Consider the following 22,960-nt stretch of genomic DNA (forward strand, 5'->3'; position numbering starts at 1 on the left):
AGACAGGTTGGCAAAGCGAGCGAGGGTGAGTGTCTTCTTCTCTAGTGCTTGCCATTTGCACGACTTGACTTTAATACGGTGACAGCTGTTTTTCAGGCAGCACGTCAGCCATATTGGCAGCAGATTTGGAGTTTTTTGAACATCACAAGGGCATAACTGATTGCAACAAAAAATAGTCACCATGGGTAGCAGCATGCACCAGCGGCTACATAACTTCCTACAGAGCTGAATTTAATTTGTAAACTCCAGTAAGTTATCCTGCTTTCTGCCACAAGTTGTTTAATGGTTAAAGGCTATGGTAAAAATAAAAGGGAGCATCCAAATTCAGCGATTTCCCCGTGATTGCGTTTCGTTTTTGCTGTTCGATACCATTTGAAAGCACTTGCAGCTTCTATCATTAGGGTGAAGGAAACACAAGAGATTGAACTCTATTAATTGTGTGACTCTGTTATATTTAAGTATCCTGTTTGCAGTTTTAACAGTGTGATTATTTATTTATTTTTACTAAATCCATTGTCATTGTCACATCAGAGTCTGAACATTCGCAGAAAATTGCAATCCCCCAAATTGCTGGAGCATAGTGAATCATTCCAGTAATTACAATACAAAAATATGGCTACCATCTATTGATTATCAATGCAAGGATGAAGCGTATTCGTGATGTGCTGGCAGCCCAGTCCTTCGCGCTGTACCGATAGTGTCCACAAAGTGAGCAATATACATGCCGGAGGTGTATTTTTCCTCTCGGAGTATTGTCTATTTATCACGTCTGACTCATATGTCTGTGTACTGTATCTGTAAATGTGTTTGTATGGAAGCTGAAGGCCAGGCAGATTGCCTGCCGGTCGACGCGCTAGGACGAACTGCGGGGTTGTGGGTAAATGCGGAGAGACAGAGGGAGTGAAGACTGAAGAGGAGGTAGTGTTTGCTGTAATTTAGGAGAACAAGGGAGGGGATGGGCAATATTTACATTCATCACAGGAGCTCGCCTCGCTTCAATTCACATGACGTGAGAAAGTGAGAAAGGGGAAGGAGAGCGCCGAGCGGTTTGAGATAAAAAAAAATAGAGAGGGAGAGACGAGACAGAATGGGGTTGAGCAAAAAGATCTTTTTTGTGTTTGTTTTCTTTTTTTTTTAAATTCTACCCCAGAAATACTTTAGTGAAGAAGCATCTATAAATACAAGGCACCGGGCTTTCAAACCTGAGCAAATATGATATTCTTGCCAGTCAAACAGTGCATTTTTCTATTTGTAATTATCGGGTAAACCACAGTGCCCTTTGAGCAGCTTTTAAACCAAACTGCACAAAAAAAGAGGAAAAATGAGCTCGCTCCTGTGATTTCACCATCTGCAAACTCACATCCGAGCACGGATTTCGATTTATTTACCGTAATGATTACATTCACTGCAGAGCTGCGTTTCTCTTCCCTCCTGATCCGCCCGTACGTTGCGGGGAACAAATGGGGTCTGGCCTGCTTCTTTCCCACCTGGAATCCATCTTGGGGAGAAAACCTTACACACCCAAAGAGATTGGACTGTCACCCGGGAGGCGCACGGCTTGTGCGGACGTGTGAAAACGTTTGCCATCACGTTTAAGGTATATGTGAGCTTGGACGGCTGCGAACATGGAGGAAGGGGGAAGTTAAGTCAGCATAAACGTGGAAGACAAGGGTGTCCAGGGTTGAATAATTTTTACTCTGCAGGTCAGCAGGAACACATCTGAACATATTGGTCTGATGTATAGGCTGCTGCGTGCAGCTGCAGCTGTGTGTGTGTCACAGCATGTGGCTCTGATGACGGCCAGCTTGGCTCAGCATTGGTGAGTAATTGAGTGAGCACATTGTGGTCTTACGCCTTTCTTGTTCCACATCCCTGCCTCTTGACTACATATCCCTCTCCTTTATCCCTCCATCTGCATTTCTCCTTCCCCTCTAGCATCCTAATTTTGTCTATTTCCTGTCTTCCTCCTCTGCTATTTTTTCTCCCACCAACCGATGCAGGGCTTGTAAGAGAAGAGGCCAAAGGTGAAGCAGAGCGTGGACGCCGTAAGGGCAGGTGAAAGGAGGCAGAACCTGTTGACTAAATAAAGCATCAGGAGGAAAACTTGGATTACAACTGTTCACAATGACACATGGGCGATAACATTTCCATGTATTGACTGCGCTCAAAGCTGTTACTGTTCTATAAAATGCTATTGTACATATAAATGAATCCAAGCAAACTGCAATTAAAAATAAAATCGACTTACTGATGTCGCGCAGCAGATTTGTTTAATTTATGACCAGCGCAGCGTGACCAAAAGCCTTGATAGAACTTAATCGAATGTGAATATATTTGCTATTATGTGGCATCTATTATTATTAGAAATGGTCTTGTTGGATGCTCTTGCGCCTCGTCACGACGCCAGAAAAAAGCACTCAGAGACTGACACGCAGTTTAAAAGTGGTGAATATTCATGACTATCCTCATGAATATGTATGTTTTCTTAGAGTAATTACTATTATTTCTGTTGTTTTGTTTTTTATTTCTTTAAATGCACGTGATGATTTCCATCTTGTACCTTTCTAACAGACTGGGAAACATGAGCTGAATGTTTTTGTTTTTGTGACACAAAACTTGGCTAAATTTGACCAAGTAGTACAAACTAAAGTCTAATTCAGATGCTGCCAAGTTTTTCAGTGCTCCTGCGCCTTCCCAGTAAATATACTCATAAGGCAACTTGAGTGAAGAGCCGATCTATGTTCAAATCATACTCACTACACCTTTGACCGGGACTCTGATCAGTGAGATGAACAATCATGGATCAGCTGGGAAATGTCAACAGGGCAATGTCATAACCTTGCACCGGGAAGAGCAGCAGAGATTGTGACTGGACAGATATAAAGACTTGTAGGGAAAAGGATCATCCTAGATCCTGCAGATGTAGCAGGAAGGTGTAGCTCTTCATCAGTATCCCAAGTGTCGTTAGACAGTAATTAACTAGAGTTCAGAATTTGCACCGCTTCTGTCCCCTCTCCATATATACTGTATAGAAAAGGACTGACTCATCCCAGCCTATGAACAGATAGCGGTACATTCCCTTTCCACCCCTGAATCAGGGCGGAGGCAGGCAGAGATAAGACTAATAAGAGTCCCAGCAAAGGGCTGGTGTAAAGGTCCACAAGAGGCTAGGAGGGAAGGATGGAGGTTGGAGAAGGGGCGGATAAGAAGGGAGGAGTTGCTTAGATCATGGTGGCAGTGGTTGGGTGAAGTGGGAAAAGGATGGGAGTGTTCGATTATTTGTGTCTAGAGGAAGGAGACGTTTGGGTGTAGAGGCAGTAGTCATGAAAGGAAAGTACAGAGGGACAGAAGATGAGGCTGATGCAGGTAGTAATAAAGTAAGAGGGAGAAGAGGAAGAGGACGGGGAGAGGCTGAGGCAGGGTGTAAAGGCATGTCTAAAGGGATGGCTGGTGTGGAAGGAAAAGGTGTGGTCCCATACCGGAGGGACAGAGAGTGAAAATTAAGAAAAAGGAGGCCAAGTGAGGAGGAAAAGAGAGGGGAGGGGCGAGACTGAGACAATGCCTGAACCTGAGGGGAGGTAAAGAAAAGGAGGCAAGGGATGGATGAACTGTCCCGGTTTAATGCACCATTCCTGACAAATTTCGCTCAGTTCTGCCGGCACCTGAGAACAGGGAGAGGCAGGTGAGTGACAAGGTGTGGAAAACAGGGGGCAAGGAAGGGGGATTAACCCATACATCTAGTGTAAATCTGTCCGTCTGGCTCATGAGCTGCCACGGGACGAAGGAGACCATCTACAACAATCCAATTTCACAAATCAAGACGGAGAGGAAGAGTAAAACAGCAGAACGTTACAACCTGATGAATGAAAAGACCGACAAATCAGCATTCAGCGTTTTTTTTTCTTTAATCAATCATCAGGTATTAAAATAAATTAAAAATCACAGAGTGAAAAGTGAGTCAGGTTCAGAGAGGGAGAGGTGCAGAATGAAAAGTTGTGGAGCAGGTTTAAAAATGGCCACATTCTAAATGGTCGGAGTAAATTGAGACCAACAGGGTTAGAAAATAGGACACATAAATTTAGGGCTCTCGATACTTTTCACTACCTCTTCCTAGCTCCCTCTCTCGCTCGAGGAAAGGAAAGGGGAACACACACACAGTGGGCTGTCACATTTTCTAAACCAGGACAATGAGAAGGTAACAGACTACTGAGGGGACATTTCCATGCAGAAATTAAGAAAACTTTCTATAGTTTTGGATTTATCCTCTTCCTGTAAAGCTGGGGTGTCAAATATAAGGCCCGGGGGCCAGAATAGGCCCGGCAAAGACTCCAACCCGGCCCATTGGAGTGTGTTGGAAAATGTAAAGGAGGGCACAAAGTTGGGAAATTTAATCTTATTTTAAGACGTTTTGCAGCTCCCCCATATTTCATACTAATTAAGGTAATTAAGTAACAGTTAAACAACCAAATGGCTGTTTTTTCACTGTCAAACTGAGAAGTTTCTATTTTCTTACAAAGAGTTACAAAACAAAAAATGTTTTCTGTGAATTGACCAAAACTATCTGTTTTATTTTTATTTTAAGTCTGGGCAATGACATGCGTTTTTATGCATCATTACACATTTATTTCTTATAGTTTAAGCCCAAAAAGTCATGCTGGCAGATTTCTTTCATTTATTACAGCAGTATTTCTTTATCATGAGGCATACAGTTGAAATTGCACTTCTTTTTTCTACGTTATGATATCTCAGGGATTAAAAGTGTAATTAAACTTCTTTACACTGGCAGAAAGGGTGAGCTACAATGGTCTGGCCCATTTAAGATCAAAGTAGGCTGTATGTGGACCACGATGTAAATTTCGGGATTCAGCTGAGCGTTTATATTAGCATTTTTTTGTGTAACAGTAAAAAGTATATATACAATCTCAAAACACGTGCAAAGTTCCAGAAAAGGAACTCTCCCAGTAATCTTTTTGCATTTGAAAGCAGCCGTTTGGGACACTGCTACAGGCACACAGACAGTAAATGAGCTGACCGAGATGCACCTGGGGATGAAACCAAAAAAAATAAGGAAAAGAAAGTAAAGAGAACATAGCTGGGATGAAAGGATAGATCAGAAAGCTGTTAGATGGGGTTCAATATGCTTTGCTGGACACAAAAAAATAATAAAATCCACAAATGAATTGAACAATTAGAGGCGAGGGACACAGATGAGAGACTGGAACAGACAGAAACAGAATGGGGGGGAGGCAAGAAATAAAAACAGACAAAGAGAAACTCGGAGAGAGAGAGAGCGACGTCAGGCAGAGGAACACTCGCTTTTTAATTCTCTTATCGTTTACAAATTGCTCCTAATTGCATCTATGTTTTAGCGAGGACGCGGTCCTGCCAAGCCGAACGGCACATTACATTAATAGAGTACAGGACCTCGGTGATTGCTACAACAATAGGTGCTATTGTAGGACATTAATTGGGAATATAAATGCAGAAACGTTTATGTTCAACCGCCCCGGATAAAAACCCCAAGAGGGCACGGTGAGCGTACAGAAACGACGCCTAAACAAGTCTGTTTCTTTTGGGGCCCAAAATTTGAAAGAACAGCTCCTCCTAACTATAGGGTAAAACGTAAACACAGAGAATGACCGGAACATGCTTCTTCAGAGGTACGGGCGTTAATTGCACCACTGAACTCCCTCTTGGCGCTGTGATTAAATGGTTCAACTGGCTTACTTGCGCACTCCACGGCAATTACGTCTGGCTCCGGTTCAACATCAGCCCGGTCTCCTCTGAACACAAAGGCACGCAGACGGGGACGACTCGCGCTCGTACACAAAATTGCTCTCTCTCTCTCCCCTCACAAAAGGCTCGGGACACCCGCAGTGCAAATGACCACGTTTGGAGCGGTGAAAACAGCTGAATTATTTGGGCAAAAGTTAATTGATCGCATCCTGCTGTTTGGCTTCTGAAGAAAGCTGCCAGTCGCACAATGGATGCGAGGGAACAGATTTGTTTGTGTGCCCGAGCGCCCGAGCATCCCCCCGTGGATGCTTTGTGTGTGGATGCGATGGTGTCGTGGAAACAGTTTAGACTTTCTTAGAATATCTGTTTAATATGCATCCATTAATCCCCCTTGTGACACATGTTACTGTACATTTATGGAGGGAAAAAAGCATGTGTGCCATCATTTTGCATCCTCCTGCATGTGTGCAAATGTTATTCATATTATATTACAGTTTCCAGTAATCAGGGTTGGCTGCGTTCCCCTTTTTCTCGTTAATTGCTGACGATCTTATAGCTAAATCCTATGCACAAGCAGATGCTATCTCCCTCCTAATCTACAACGACTGCCTCCTCCCTCAGATTGGTTCACTATTCTTGTTGCGTAGTGGCCCTGGGGGTGATCGGCAACAACTACAGCTATTTGTGCCACTACAAAGCCGTACCTTCTAGACAAGCTGAGGAAAATAGCGCCGCATGTCTTGATAATATGAGCATTAGCCAGAGCTTTAGATCATGCTGATTACTGCAGTCCAACAGACACTGTAGTGCTACAACAAACAGGGTGGTGCTGGAAATCACTAGTGACAAAAGGACTGGCAGCTACAGTCATGTTGGCTACATAAACACAAACACACAGATGCCTATAGACCCGCACGCACTTAAACAGTTAGATGAGTGCCTGTGTTTTCTCTTTGGTTATCTTATCCAGTCTTTCACAGATGTGCGGACAGCTGTGCTCGATCCGTCTTCTTCTTCTTCCTCTTCCATCCTCCTCCATCCAGGCGTAGGCAGATTCTCTTTTTGTTTGGATAGATGGCAACACCACTGCTGCAAATAGGTCTGTGTCGCTCCCCGACTCCCCTCTCTCCCTCTGTTTTCTCAGTCATGTGGCCATCCACACAAAGCACTCATCCTCTTATTTATCGTCATGCCCTCCCTCTTTCCCTCCCTCCCTCATTGATCTTACTCACTGATATAGATGTGAGAGTCTTAATGGAGGCTTAATAGTAAAGGTAAGGAAATCCCAGAAAGTTGATTCTGTTGTGGACACAGTCGGGATGTACCACAATTCATTGTTCATGTTAACTTCCTAGACAAACACATAAAGTTAACCAGGGAGGGACCAACACATACAGAGCAGTATTTAAGGTTTGACTCGTATCATCATCCACTGGAGGATAAACTGGGCGTCATCAGGAGGCTACAACACAGAGCGAACACCGTTCCTGCCAGACACAACAGCCAGGGAAGGAGGAGAACAACATATCAAAGAGGCCCTGAGTAAATGTGCTTATCCCAGCTGAGCGTTTAACAAAGCTGCGAAGAGGCCAAAAGAAAGCTCCGGGTGATTCAGAAGAGAAGAAGAACGAACGCTGCCCAAGCAAAAACCATTGGTGATCCTTTATGTGTCAGGAGTATCGGAACAGCTGAGATGCATTTGTTCAAACCCCAAAATGCTACAAAAACGGGTTCACCCGAAGGATCAGGTCCAACAGCATAAACTGGGCAATAAAGTGTTTGTGGTTCCTGGGAATTATATATCAGGGAAACCAAGGAACCTCTGACAAAGTGGATGGCACAAAATAGAAGAGCAACCTCATCAGGATAAGACGCTGCTCTGTATTTACACCTAATGGGCCTGTAAGTGTAAAAAGAAGGCTTGGTTCTTGGTTTGAATGAGGAGTCAAAGAGTCCATTTACGTGAAAAGGGAATGACCATCGTTGAACCAAGGAGGGGATCTACAATGTGGTTACGGTTGGTGGTTGGTTTGTTGGTGGTTCGATCCCTGGCTGCTCCAGTCTGCATGCTGAACCTTGAGTGTCAATTTTAGAAAACGCTTAGACATGGAAGAAAACGCTTCTGTAAATGAGACATGGATAAAATGCCTTAATTTTTGAGTAGAAGACTCATTTCCCGCAGGCCTCCTTGTATATTGAGAATCAAGAACCTAAGCTTGTGACTTATTGTTAGGCAAAGGTTTTACTTTTAGTTTTAATGTCCTAATGGAACTGTGTACCGTTTATATGAGCTGGGACTGAAGGAGTCACTTGGTTGAGTGATGAAACTTTCCGGGAGATGTGAGTACCCTTTGCCTTGATCCATCTCTCACCTTTCCCCTCTTCATCCGCCTTCTTCCTCATTTGGTGCTAATATGGACCCACCTGGATTCCTCCGCCCATGCCTTTCATCTATTTAACTCTTCCACTTTCATGCTCATACACAACAAATGTGGAAGCTAGAGTCCCACTTATTCCTGGGTAATTCCTTCACTTGGAGCTTTTTGCTTGTTACGGATGTCAAACGAGTCTTAGTGTTTTGGGTAATGATCTCTGACTGTAGGCTATATCAAAGATGGATGTAACTGCTGTGATGTCACCTACTGCTTTGTGAAACCTTGAGTTGAGCTGGAGTTTAGGATAAGCTATTACTAAAGTTAACTGCACATTAAAACAGATATTTGGTGTTGTCCACGTGTGCACGTGTATTTTGGTAAACTCAGCTTTTCATTTGCATCTTGGCAAATGAGATGAGCTACTCACCATTGGTGTCTCAGCTGCAAATAGCCAGATATGATGGCGAGTCTGACTGAAACCACTGTGTGCAGTTTTACACCACAGATAATCCTCCATTTTGAAACATAGTATCACCGAGATTTCTAAAAAAAATTTCTGCAATGATTCCAAACGAGTGCGCTCATGAACTCTGCAGGAAAATATTGTGGAGGTCAGAACAGAAAGCCATTATCGCATAGACTTTTATAGGACGTCTTTGCGCACCCACAGCTATCGCCATCTGGTGGTTTTCAGACAGAATGCAGGTTTTTAGCATTGGCGTTTTTCCGACCCCAAAGCTACGTCCGTGTTTTCCGCTGTCTACTGTCTACTGAACATGTGATTCCACGAGGATCCGCTCACTTCTGGAGTCAGCCTTTAATTTAGGGAACTGCAGTTTCAGCCCCAAAGCATGTTCCTTGGTAATGATACTGCTTTGTAAGTAACACTCATGCATGCATGAAAAAGAGCATTTTTCTGATAAAGATCCAGTTTGACTCTTCACACTTACTCTCCTGCAGAGTGCCCGTTTTATGGAATTATCTTGTACCAGTCCTGAAAACTCTCCTCTCCAGCACACACTAAAACCCCAAACACAACATTCCCCACCTTCTCCGTCGTTTCCTGTTATCATCTTTCCTCGGATGTGTAATGAAAAAGGAGGGGTTATGCTGTCAACTGTAATAGCAGCATTTGGCCTTCAGTCTTGGCGGATGCACTCATTTGTGTGTGTGTGTGTGTGTGTGTGTGTGTGTGTGTGTGTGTGTGTGTGTGTGTGTGTGTGTGTGTGTGTGTGTGTGTGTGTGTGTGTGTGTGTGTGCGCGCGAGCATGTGATGATTAGGAGCCCTAAGATAAACGCCCCGTACTCCATCCCTATTTCCCAATCTTTGTCAGTCCATTTCCTGGAGATGCTCTCTCAGAAAAAAACACACAAATACCAAAAGCCAATTTTTCTTAAGCTCTATAACTCTGCCTTTCATTTTATCTTCCATACTTTATCGCTTTTTCTCCATCGCAGCTGTCCGCGAGAGAGGAAACTTTCCCCCTCTCTCTTTATCTCTCTCAGCACCTACCACTCACTTTTAGACACAGTATCCCCCCCTTCCCCTCAAGTCTGAATGGTCTTAAACTGACTACTTTTGTGCCCTCTGGCCACATCTGCCCGTCTCGTCTACAGGCAGCCCCCATCTGAACCCCACCTGATCCACGTCCCGCCTCTCCCTTCCTACCCACTTTCCCTCAAAGTAGAATTTAGTCCCCTCAGTCTCATTTCCTCCCCCCGCTATCTCAATTTCTCTATTTTCACTCATGTATTTTGCGTTCCCTCCCTCTCCTGCCTTCTGATCCTTCCCTGCTATACTTTCGGCACTCCGTTGTCTCAGCCCATTAGGCAGACACAAATCCATTCGGGGACACTGAGCCTTGGTGCGACCTTGTCCCTCCTGACTCCCCCAGACCTCAGCGCAGCCAGGAGGAAGCTCTCAGGGGAGGCAGTCTCTGGCTTGCAGTTGGGGGAAATCCATTTAATCCTTCTCCACAAAACGCTGCTCTTTTTCCACCGCGTGGTGCACTTAGGGCCACGTGCACTTAATTAACAACACCGCTGCTGCACACACACACAAACATGTTCACACGGGCCCATTCCTTCTTTCTCGTGGATTTTCTTCAGCCTGTGTTTTTGCATTCGGTGAAGCACAAATAGAAATTTTAATATTTAACACAGTTGGATGACGATTGGAGTTCTTGAAATGATTTATACAGTTTTGTTTTCTTTAAAAAAAAATGTGATTAGCAGGTCTGGGTGTGGGGGTGCGTGTCTGTACGAGGACTGAACTGTGAGCATAGATGTGTCCGCCAAGCAGCAGTGTCTGCAATTGGAGTGGAGCAGTTTTAAATGGGAGCAGACGGTTCTCTGCCACTTCGCTCCTTAGAGCTCTAATGAGAAGGAACAGAGAGAAGAGTTTCAGTGGTAGCCGCTGGCCTCGGCGTGTCACTGCAGCTCACATCTCTGCTGGCGCAACGACCTGTTGCCACCAAGAGGGTACGCGGACAAACTAGAGGATGACTACATGAAGACGTGGATGGCAGAGATAAGACTGAGACACCAGGTTTCACTCTCCGTCATAGATCTATACTTTTTTCCTTAACTGTGTGTGTGTGTTTTTCCCAGCCAGCACCAAATGAATGAGCTGATTTTGAGAAGCGGAGTCCAAATCCAGATCCCAGGCGGACACAGATAAAGCAGCAGCAGATTGTTTTATCCCATTAGGCAGGGCGTAGTAAATAGGCAGAGATCTAGCTCTCTATTCTGGTGCAATCTCCAGCTGATCCTGTCACTGGCATCAGCTCTGTTGGCACTTTGTCTTTCAAGTGAGACACCCCAGCTTAGCATTGCTGTCTGTCTGTCTGTCTGCATGTCTGCAAACAGGAACAGGAAGATGGTGGAGGAAGAGTCAAGAAGCCCTCTGTTACAGTCAAGCTATGCTTTCTCTGTTTTATTGAGGCTTCATTATAACATAAAATTACACGAAAGTGCTTTGTGTCATTTTTAAGTCATACTTGCACACATGAATAGTGCAGAACCACAGTTTTTTTACTCTTACTGCCAAATACAAACTCACCTATTTGATAGCAGACGTTTAAGGCCAGGGTTGCTTTCCATCACCTAGGCTACGTCTGGAGACTTTAAATCCATATTTTGTTGATTGGAAAACGTAATCAATCCGTGACAAGATTTCACGGGGGGAAAGCAGTGGGAACAGCGTGATTGACAGCAGCCAATCGGAAATGAAACGCAGCTGAGATTTAAGGTTAGAGTGAGGACTGGCCTTGTGAGAAGCAAAAACAGCGTTACCTTCTCCTCCAGCGTGCCAGTTTGATAAGTTGTCTGTGCCAGTCACCCAATAACAAGACAAGAATTGGAGGTGTACATGTGGTTTGGCATAATTGGATATTTTGTATTTTAATATTAAGACACAGCCTACACATAAATGGTGCTAATTCCTTTTTACAAAAGCTGTCCTCTTGTGTGGAAGTGACCTACCTTGGCAGCCATGATCATGGAGGAGCCTCCGCGTACTCCGAGAATGGGGATATGCGTCTGGGCTGAAATGAAGTCCAGGATCTGGGCGATGGCCTCCTGGTCAGTGTCGTCCCCAAACACCACGCCCTGTAGCCAGTGCTCCGTCATGAGGTCGCAGATGCTCTTGATAATGCTCTTAGGGTCAGTCTCATTCATGGTCAGAACTTCAACATTCGGCGCCATGTGAATGAAGTCTTCCTTCTCTCGGGCCCCGGCCAGCGCCACTTCACTGGAGTTGCCCACCAGAACGACAGCGATGCTGAAGACGTGCAAGATGTTGGGCAGGGCCATGTGGTGGGGAGGAGGCTGAGGGATGGGAATATAGTGGCTGCCACCGCCTCCTCCGCCGGGCTTGTCTCTCCGTGAGTGGCAGGCCGGGGGCAGGTGGAGAAGGCAGAGGAGCAGGAGAAGGAGGGACAGGCAGAGAGACGAACCGGTGCGGTGGTGGCGGAACGGCGGCGGGGGTGGATGTAGGGTTCGGACCCGTTCTTGCTCCTGAGCAACCGAGGGGGTGCCAGAGCAAGCCCTGGCATGGCCGCAAGGTGGGGAGCAGCCGCGGCATCCGCAGACAGGCATGGTGTAGGAGTGGGAGAGCAATACCTGCCGAGACAAGGAGGAGAAGAAGATGGAGATAGGAAAGAGAAGAAAAGGAGGTAGGCAGAGATTTGACAAAACAAGATGACAGAGAAGAAGGAAAGAGAAAAAAAGAAGCGGGAGATGAAGAGAAACAGAGGTTAACAAATGAACTGCCAATCAGGGCTGGATGCATCATATGAATCAAAGCATAATTTAATGTCAGTTCAAAGAAATGGGACAAAGAAGGAAGAGAAATATCAAGACAAAGCAAACTTTAAAAGGAAAATAGAGATAAGAGATGAGGTCAAATTTCTGGTATGGATACACAGATCTGATATTTGGATCAGAAATTGGACTGACAGCGATTCGAAAAGCTACATTTCTGCCTTCAGTTCATGCAGTGTTTACTCCACCCATCATCACTTCACCGACTAGTAGGGACGCTAACACTGCTTCAGTAACACTGATAGTGTTCCCCTGTGTGCTTTTCTATCCGGGTATGATTGTAGTACACTGGCAGCGTGTTTGTGGTCATTGCCATGCTGAAAACGAAGCTGCTGTCAATAAGATGCTTTCTCATGATTGTTCTCATGACTCATAGGTCAGTTTTCAAAATGCTTCTGAAAATGGTTAAGTACAAGGACTGAAAGAAACACTTTCAGAAAGTCTGGAGAACTACTGTGCATGACCACTTTAGAAATTATAACAAAGCCTGGCTACTTGGAACCAACATGCAAAGAAATAAGGGATGGCTCAAGACAAGGAACTAAATCATTGCTTCCTTCACTTCACCTGTGAGTAGTCGGATCTATTTTGTGTATGCGGAAGTAAACAAACGCTGATTGCAGAGAAAAGAGGAACCGCTGCAGCAGTAAATGGGAGCAAAGCAAAAACCTGAGTTGGAGCGAAAGGAGTGCAAATGAAAAAAGGCGAATAAGCCAAATACAGTTTTTGATTCGAGGTGTTTTTCATGTATTGTTTTACTAATAAAATCAGTAAATATATTCTTGGATGTAATAATTTTGTTTTACAACGCTGCGTAATATCAGCGAAGATCCAAACTGTTGGTCATTTTATATTTCATCTTAAACATAAAGCATTGCTTTAGCTGCGCCTCCTCTCACACACCCACAGCGCTGGTTGCTGTCGTCATGATATAGCTTTGTTATATTTGTCTTTTAATGAATATCTAGCTAAAAAAAAATAGATGATATTGATTAATATTCCAGTATCAACACTAACAGAGACACACGCGACATAATGGAGCACAGTTCAGAGTTTTCAAGTATAATCTTACAAGCATCAATTATTCATGTGGACTCCTGAAGCAGCACTATAGTATAAGGATGATATAAACTCTCCCTCCAGATGAGACGGCTGAGAGTGCAGCAGAGGAAGGAGGGACGAACAGAGCGAGCGAACTCAAAAACCATAAAGGGCAGATGGAGGGAGAGACGGCTCCTCGCCAACTTCAGCTGACTGACTAACTGTCTGGAGCGAGATGACTGACACGCCGACCTGAGACGAGGACAAACCGACTAACGCCGGAATTGATTAAGGGATTGACGGCAAAGGTGCTCGGAGCAGCTCGCGAGGCTTTGATATGATACCCGCCCACCTCACTCAACCCCTATTGGCCTAGTTTAAGCACTTTCACTCGTCTGCTGTCCGTCCCTCCATCCTTTCACCTCCCTCCCACGTTCTACTTGACCGTATCTCTCTCTCTCTTGCCTGCTGTCTGATTCCCTCTTCCCTGCGCATTATTTATAGAGCTTTTCATTAACGAAGATGCAGAGGGGCCAGGTGAGCGACCGAAGGAAAGGAAAAGAGAGAAATCAGCGAGATCCAGAAATGATTCGAGGAGAGGTGAAAAAGACAGCTGGAGCGATGACGCCGGACATGAAAAAGAAGATGTCTGTGTTCTCTACGTGTTTACATCTGAGTGAGTGGGAGGGCATGCGTCCTCTTGAGCTTATCAGCATATAGCTGGTGTAGGTGTAACAGTCGGAGGGAATAGATGTTCACTTTGGTTTCGTGGGCAGACATACCCAGGGCGATGGGGGTGTAGCTTCTCATAAACTTGCTTCTGAGCGGTGTATTGTGCGCGTCTCTTGTACATGACTGCCGCTAACGAGGCAGATGGAAGGTACAAAGAAGAACAAAAAACGCTAAAACAAAGCGACGCTGACAGCTAGTAAGACAGGAAATGACAGAGAGGAAGGACGAGATTGAAAGAGGGATAAAGGGACGGGCGCAGAGATGACAGAACAACTTCTTTAGCCGAGACTAATTGCTGGAGGTTCGTCAGCGCTAATTACAGGTCCCTGTGTTAATAGTCAACTGCACACCACTCTCCAGGAAGGACCCGAGAAGCGGGAGGGATGGATCGAGGGAGGGCTGATAAGAGGCATGAGGAAAGAAAAAAGGAGAGGAGGAGGGCGGGCAAAGGAAACGAAAAGAGAGGCAAACTGAGGAGGACCTCAGTGAGAGGCATAAAAGATTTTTTTAAAAAAGGAGAAAAAAAAGAGGAGCAGGAGAGAGGGGGAGAGATTAGAGAGCGGGATGGAGGAGAAGAGGAGAAACAAGAGGAAAAAGACAAGCAGAGAGGGAGCAAGAGAGAGAGATGCCCTCTTTGAATCTGGACTTCTCTGGCAGCACTGTTTCCATGGCAACAATTAAAATAAGCCTTCATGCGCACAGACACAGTTGATGGACACAGAGATACGCACACGCACACTCACACATTTTGTAATAAGCATTGATCATATAAGTGCAGCAGAAGTCCAGAGCACTGCTGCGCGTCCTTAAAGTGGGTGTAGTTCACACACCAACTTATTACCATTAACATGGAGACCTTTGATACAGCCGGCATGTGAACAAACACACACACACACACATACAATTACTTTTTTTTATAATGTTCCTCTCCCTTTCTCTCCGCATCACATATATATTACCCTGCAGCCACACACACACACACACACACACACACACACACACCCCTGGGGTACAGATTATATTAGCCAACGCGCCGTGTAACTCCAACGATCACTCAGAAAGATGAGGCCATTAAAAAGTGCCACAGCGAGCCCAAGCTCACAAAGAAACACAAAATGAAACTGTAGATTACACGGACGAGGCTCCGCCACCAAATGACCCCAATTCGCCGTCGCCCGGCCCTCACATCTCACCCATCATTTGCTCCATTAGCCACACGAGTGCACATCGCTGCCATATCAGTTACACACGGATGGATCGTGGATAGCCTCCACCAGCTCAAGGCCATATAGGTTCCACCCCACTCCGACCCCAACCACACACACACACACAAAGGGAAGAACAGTTTTAGAGGGGAACCACCTATAAACACTCATCTTTCTTTGCAAATGAATACCTATCTGTCCTATCTCCTATATGTGAGTGTTGGACCAAAACTTCAGGGACACCACACGTTTATACAGGAGTAACTTTAAGTGTTTAAGTGTGCCCTCCTTCTTTGGCTCTAATGAGAACTTAATTTACAAAATGGACATCATGTTTTATTCAATAAGATGTGAAACTAGCATTAGAGACCATAAACCCATTTCAAATAGTGAGATGAGGTTGTAGATCAAGGAAGCTAAAGGATCATTTTCTCACAGACTTTTATGTAATTGGTCTTTTTGCAATCATTACCGGCTGATCATTACAAAGAATGCAGACTTAAGGAGCTCCTGTTTGGGCTTTACACCATGTTCATCATCTTATATATACATTTATGGTGGGCACTTATGCCGTTCATCATACAGCAGCATAAACACACATATACTTTATTTTGTGTGTGTGCAGGTCAAGATGCTGAGGAGCCAAATATCTTCTGAGTATGCTGGAGCCCATTAACCGATTAATGGGTTAATTAACAGGAAATATATCAGCCTCTTTTATGATACTAAATTAAACTGTTATGGAAATTTTAAAATAGCCAAAGCTTAAAATAAGGTCCAGCAAATTTGCCTCTTAGGGACTATATAAAAGCAAACCATCCACTATCCTAATGACTGGAGTTGCAATGCTGGTGTAATTTGCACAACATATTCTTATAGAGTATGAATCTATGTTTACGGTAAAATGCACAGGATCAAGGACAGGACATTTCTTATAGTCACTATTGCCTCAATCTCCATTGCTGTAATGCCACAAGACATTAGGGGCCTAGAGAACAGTTATAACAGTTCTTACGGTAAATGTTCAATCACTGATCGGTTCCTGGAGTTTGCTGGCTGCCCTCACAAAGAGGCTGCTGTTTTTCAGATCTGGTTTGGAACTATGGATGAATGTTAGCCTGTTGCTAACTCAGGCACACGCACAGCAATATTTATTAACTCTTTTTTACCACTGGTATGTCAGGAGGCCCATTTTACAAGCACTCTTTAGATGACTGTAACTCTGTTACAGTTTGTGCTAGAGACAAAATCCAAATGGTTTCGGAAAGAAGGGAAGACAAGCTTTACAGGGATGTATCACAGCAGCATAAGACACTCCCACTGTCTGAAAGAATTAGCCTGAACACAAACAGAAAAATAGATTTCACCATGTGTGCTTCACATTACCATCATTCCTCAAACATTTTGGGATAGAGAGAAAATTCAAAAGGCTCCTGAAATTATAATATAGGTCCAGGCAGCCTGTTTGATCCTTGGATGATGATGGGTTAATGTGCACTGTCCCTGTTAAAAATAAAAAATAAAAAAACAATCAAATAAAATCAACCAGTTAGGGAATACACATTTTTCCCCAAGTGATTTGGTGTTGCCAGGGCGCCACTGACCGGTCTCTAGGAATGTGTGACTGGGGCCTCACTCAATTAGGCAGGAGGACACTGTTTCCAGTAGTTATGCATCCCAACCAAAAAAGCCTGCTGTTACTAAGTGTGCCCAAATGGCCAATAAACCAGGAAGAGTAGGCCAACACTCTGTGCAGTCTGCAGGTTATGCAGACTGCACAGAGTGTGATGATGAGGACCCAAAACGCAGACACAGAAAGCAGGCAGGACATAACAGAAAGTACACAAGGCAAAAACACAAAGCCCCAGAGGAGAAGCACAGTCTGTAACATAAAGTTCAAAAAGGAACCACAAAGTATAAGCACAGGAACACTGATCAAGAAACCACACAGGACATGAAAACAGACACTGAGAAAGACTAAGGAGAAGACCACTATATATACAAAAAAGGGCAACGAGGGGAGCTGGACATAGCTGGGGAAAACAAGACAGCTAAACTGAATCACAAAATGAGTCGGGGGGGGGGGAGTAAAACTAAAAACAAGGCACAAGGGACAAAATGACTATCAACATAAAGTATGAAAACACCTAAAAAAGAGACAGTGACTTAACAAGAAGACACGGGGAGCACAGGGGAGGAAGGATAAACTGAATACAGGAACAACAAGACTGCAAAACTAGGAAAACCTGAGAATGTAAAACTAGATCAAATCACCCAGGAAATAAAAATCAAGCAGAAAATAAAGCCCATAACTCAAAACGCTGCGCCAAAGACATACGGCTCGTACTGCTGCAGGAATTTGAAAGAGGAAGGGACGCAGATATTGTAGTGCCGTAATTGGCTTCCCTGTTCATCTTTTTGCTGTTATTTTGGGGGCTTTGCTACCTATAAATCACATGCTTCTAACTAACAAAGAGTCCACAGGGTAAATGTTACAGGGAAGGTCATGAAGCTGTCCACTATGAAAAAAAAACCCCAAACACACACAAAATATGCAATCAGGAAAATTGTCTTTCATGTCAATCAGAAAAGACAGTTTCTATTTAATATATCTGACTGAACAGCAATCTGTTCCAATCACAAGATATTCTCCTTTTGCAGCAATAAATCCACACAGGACGAGAAACACTGCTGCCAAGAAACGGTTTGTGTGCTTGCGGGTAGTATAATTGTGTGTATAGCTGATGAATTTAGTTTGAAAGGTTGCGAACAGCACTCGCAGTGGCCTGCTCTCTCCCTAATGCGTTTTTAGAACTGACATTTATGTCTTTTGTCCAAATGAAAGCCAGCAGGAAGAATGTCTCCTCGCCGCTAAGCTTTACTGAAGAGACACCTTTTGATTTGAACTTGATCCGCCGGCACCTGACAATATTAGGAACATCTTCCGATTGTTGGCAGCGTTTTGAGGAGGTGAGCCCCTGCCGCCCCGGTGGATGTGACCGGGCCACATAGCGGGTCACCGCGCAGCATACTGATGAGAGGAGAAATCAGCTGGACGCCAGCATCGCTGCCAAACCTACAATACGTGAGCATGTGATAGAAATGCTTGTCTAATGTGTGAACTCATTATAAACCTGCTCTGATAAATATTCATGCAGACTGTCTGTGCAGCCCACTGTGGAGGTGGAAGGTGCTGTGTGTGTGTGTGTGTGTGTGTGTGTGTGTGTGTGTGTGTGTGTGTGTGTGTGTGTGTGTGTGTGTGTGTGTGTGTGTGTGTGTTTGGGCCTGTGTCTGAACATGATGTTCTGATGCAGCCACTCACCAGCCCCCTCAGCAAAGCAGACCGGCCAGGCTTTGCAGTCACATGTTCACTAGGATTCAGGACCAATCTACTGACATAATGGTCTCTATTTCCAGAAAAAGGGGACACTGAAGCACCCATCGTGCCCTTCCTCCCCAATTCCCTCCTTATCTTTCTTCCATTTTAACTCGGTGTAACCCTTTCGTTCTCTCGCTTTATAGTTTTGTCTCTGAACAATGCTTCCTCTCAGTTCTCCCACTTATCTCTCTCTTGTGCTCGCACTCTCTCATCATGCTCTTCTCATTATGTGGTAAGTGTCAGGTTTGTCGATGGCGTTATTTGCATGAAAACTGGAGGACAAAGGCGCTCGGTCATTTTTCACAATTATTGCCCAGTTTTGATATTTGGAAAGACATGCAGACGATGGCATTCAAATGTCTATGGCGCATGTACATTATCTTAACCGCCAAGTCAGGCGCGCTGCGACGGCCTCATTTCTCCTTTTAATTGAAATAAGAATGTCATGAGGAGAGGCTCGTACGTCAGGAGCTGCAGCGCTGAGGATAAGCACCGGGAGTTTGAGAAATAGCCCGCTTTTGCACACTGGAGGCTACTAACGAGTGTAATTTGTTTGTCAGTCCGAGCTTGTGATTTCATTACAGCAAACAAATGTTCTGCAAGGGGAAAAGACTATTTTTAACAGCTGTAATCAAAGGCTGTTGAGTTGTTTGGCATCACATTGCGCGTTCTTTGTGATCCAAGGCTAAACCCTCAGGCAGCACCTTGCTGACAGGTGATGAAAGAAAACGTTACCTGGACAACCTCTTTGACCACACAGCAGCGAGACACGGGGGCGGTTGATCACACACACACAACTGGTGACACTGTGGTGGGTGGGAGGAACGGAGCAGACTACTCAGGCCTTAAGCTGAAATCCTTGTTACCTTCAAGTCTTTATTTAAAAATAGTTTATAAGTTTATTTCTATTTTTACAGGTTTGAGATTAGGTGTTGTTGAGGAAAGTAGTCTATGATTACGCCTCTGCATGCATTTTATACTGTATTTATAATTGGAGTGTATGTGTATGTAAGTGTAGTTCTGTACGGCTTCTGCTGTTGTCAATGCTTTTGCTGTGAAGGTAGGTAGGCAGGTAGAGTACTGGGCAACCTAACTGACATCCCCTCTGCAGAAATCCCACTTAGAGAGCCGCACTGTGTTATTTTACTCCATTTTTGTCTGGACAAGATGTGGTTTGACATTAAAAGTGAATCTCTCTGTCTGACTTTCTTTGCAGCTGCTGCAGAACTGGTGAGAAGGTCCTGCTCAAGGTTAATACTCCATTTTCAGAGTAATGAGGTTCAGGTAGCCTCTGGTGCAAACTACTAATAATAAATTGTTGTTATTCCTTCATTTATTTATACAGATATGTTGGCAGTGTGTTTATGTTCAGTTAGAACAGTTGTTATAATTAGAGCAGGAGTGATATGATGAGTTTTAACATATCAGTCATTGTTAAGTACAGAAGAGAAGAGAGAAACACCCTTCAAACCGCTTTTCGGTGTTGCGCTTGCATAGTTTGTCCACCAGGGGGCTCTCTGCAACTTTCCTGCTGACAACAGGTGTTTAGAGCACTACAAACATACAGCTGATCAGAGCAGAGTTAGGCAAAGCCTAAACGAGCAATCCACCACTTGTTGTGACAATAAAGCAATATTATTTTTAAGATTGATTGTCATATTAACTTAGTAAGGACAACTACACTTAACAAATGTTACAGAAATGTGTTTATTTTTCATGCGTCTGAAAGAAATGTTTTTTTTTTAAATTACCAAATATCTGTATTGCATCAGTTTTTAAAATCCTATATCAATCGTGCTTCAGCTATATCTATATGTACAGATAGATAGATAGATAGATAGATAGATAGATAGATAGATAGATAGATAGATAGATAGATAGATATAAACATATTATTGAATAACAGGCTACAGTATAAGCTATAGGAAGATCCTAATAAAGCATTATTAAATGCATTATGAGTTTAAAAAATTGCAGTAAATTGCTTAAGAATGGATCCAATATGACGAGTTAAAATGGAACTATAGCTGTTCCGGTTAAGTGATCATAGGTACTGCACTGAATGCAATGCAAAGTTAGCCCTTTAGCAAATCATGCAGTTTTTCCTCCAGTTACAAGACTGCTTGAATTAACTGTCCTTAATGAATTGATAATAGTTTGAGGATATAAATTCCAGCCACCCAAAGTTATGTGTGACTGGTCACAAAAAGCAGAAGAAAACCGTGTAAATACTGAACCAAAGAACTGTTTAAAAGCCCAAGTTAACACTGGATATATACAACTATCCATCATAATTCCAAACTTCAAAGCACAGAAGCGTGTCACCTAGTTAATTATCCTGTCTGTGGATTAAGTATTATGAATTTAGAATCCACTCCGAGCTTCTGTGCTTCTGTTCTCCACTGGATTATGCTTTGTATCCAAAATACAAGGAACTTTTTACTTTATTTATCTGGCTTGATAATATTAGACACATGCTCTTCATTTATGCATTGTTCATTCTAGCTTTATAAAGGTGCCCTGCTGAATCAGTCAATCAGGTGACTGTTGCACACTATCCATACATCTATCCACCGCTGCTTGTCCGGGTTTGAAGACAAAGACGGTTTGTGGAGACACAAGTCCAGGAAGCATCCTAAACATTTACCGTTTGGCGTAAAAAAGAATAGTGGCCCTACTCTGAGCCCCTCTCAAACAACTGAGGTCCTCACTCCATCTCTTTGGCTGAGCCCAGACAGCATTCAGAAGAAGCTCATTTTCGCTACGACCTCATTCTTTCGCTCATTACCCACAGCTCGTGGAAACAGGTGAGGGTGGGAAAGCAGATCATCCGGTAAATTGACAACTTCACTTTCGCATTCAGCTTTCTCTTCACCACAGCAGGCTGGTCTGTCAGTCTCCCGCTTTGTCCTTTCATCAATAGTGAACAAGACACTGAGATACTTGGGACAGCAGCTCATTCCTAACTTCGGGTGCGCATTATACCCTTTACTGATTGAGAACCATGGATAGCCAGAACCTTCTAGGTGGTAATTCTCATGTCAGCAGCTACAAACTGCCCCACTTCAGCCTGGTTGTTCCTCATTGAAGCCAACAGAACCATATCATCTGCAAAAAGCAGAGACAAGATCCTGACACCATCAGACCCAACAACCTGCACAGCTTGGTGGGGTGCTGGAAAACAATTATGAACAAAATCGTTGACAAACTCAAAGGCTAACCTTTGTCGACGAGACCACCACCACTGGGATTGCATCCAAACCAAGTTCTCATTAAAGTTGTACCGTCAGGATCGGTACCCTCTCAAATTAAATGTGGCTTTATTGACCCTTGAAAATACTTAAATATTGTGCACTATAGTCAGAATTCTAGTTCTGGACTAATATACAGTAGAGGGACTATGATATAGCCAAAACAGGCATATAGTTTACATGAGGTGTAGTCCAAAATTATTATTTTTTTAGTTATGAAGCTTGTTTGGCTGAATAGAAAAGTTAATGATACAATTACAGTTGTGATAACACAAGCGCCACCACTTGAAATTGCTGCCTTTAAATATCTCAACAGAACTGTTCTTCACTGATTTAAACCCCAAAAGTGCTTTATTCTAAAACGCATAGTCTGTACTAAACTTTAGATTTACCTTATTTTGCTAACGTGTGTTTTGTTCTCCTAATGCAAGTGAAATCTCTGACTGACTGTAACTTGAAAACGAACAACTGCAAGAGTTACCCACAGATCTTTTGGGGGATTCTTGGAGACTTCACTTTGCATTGATCAGCTGGGCTGCTAATTCGGAGAGATGAACATTCCTGTCATTTGTTTTCAAATTTGTGCAGCTTTAAGATGTGCACTTTGATTGAATATTTCACCATTACTAAGAACCCTGTTTCCACAGGATGTGCTTATTTTTTCATATGACTGTAAGTGCAGGAGCAAAACTTTGCCACTTCAGGATAGAAATGATGCAACTGATACCAAATATTGCCTATAACGAAGTAACCACAGTGCAGATGTGCTTTCTATTTTCTCAGCAGCTGCTTCTGGCAGTTTGCAGGCCACAGGGTTGCAGAGTGAGTCCACAAACCATTCAAGGAAGCTCCCACAGGAGGCAGTCCAGTGGGGGAAAGAGTATTGCAACACCAGGGCCCCGTACTCCCTTGGCTAAT

At 43.8% G+C, this 22,960-nt stretch overlaps 1 protein-coding gene across 2 annotated transcripts in view; it reads right to left on the reverse strand.

Annotated features, from left to right (window-relative positions):
• Positions 1–22,960, reverse strand: part of grin2ba (glutamate receptor, ionotropic, N-methyl D-aspartate 2B, genome duplicate a) — a 140,753-nt gene that overhangs the window by 91,663 nt on the left and 26,130 nt on the right. For both annotated transcript variants that reach the window (XM_086288498.1, XM_086288500.1), the window contains exon 4: positions 11,595–12,233. In XM_086288498.1, coding sequence (XP_086144624.1) covers positions 11,595–12,233 — 639 coding nt within the window. The remainder of the gene's footprint in view (positions 1–11,594; positions 12,234–22,960) is intronic.

This window comes from Aulonocara sp. 'chitande type north' Nkhata Bay, linkage group LG4 (assembly GCF_057382095.1).
Source record: "Aulonocara sp. 'chitande type north' Nkhata Bay isolate Kocher_YH1m ecotype deep benthic linkage group LG4, A_spYH_male_GT1.1, whole genome shotgun sequence".
NCBI classification, from domain to species: domain Eukaryota; kingdom Metazoa; phylum Chordata; class Actinopteri; order Cichliformes; family Cichlidae; genus Aulonocara; species Aulonocara sp. 'chitande type north' Nkhata Bay.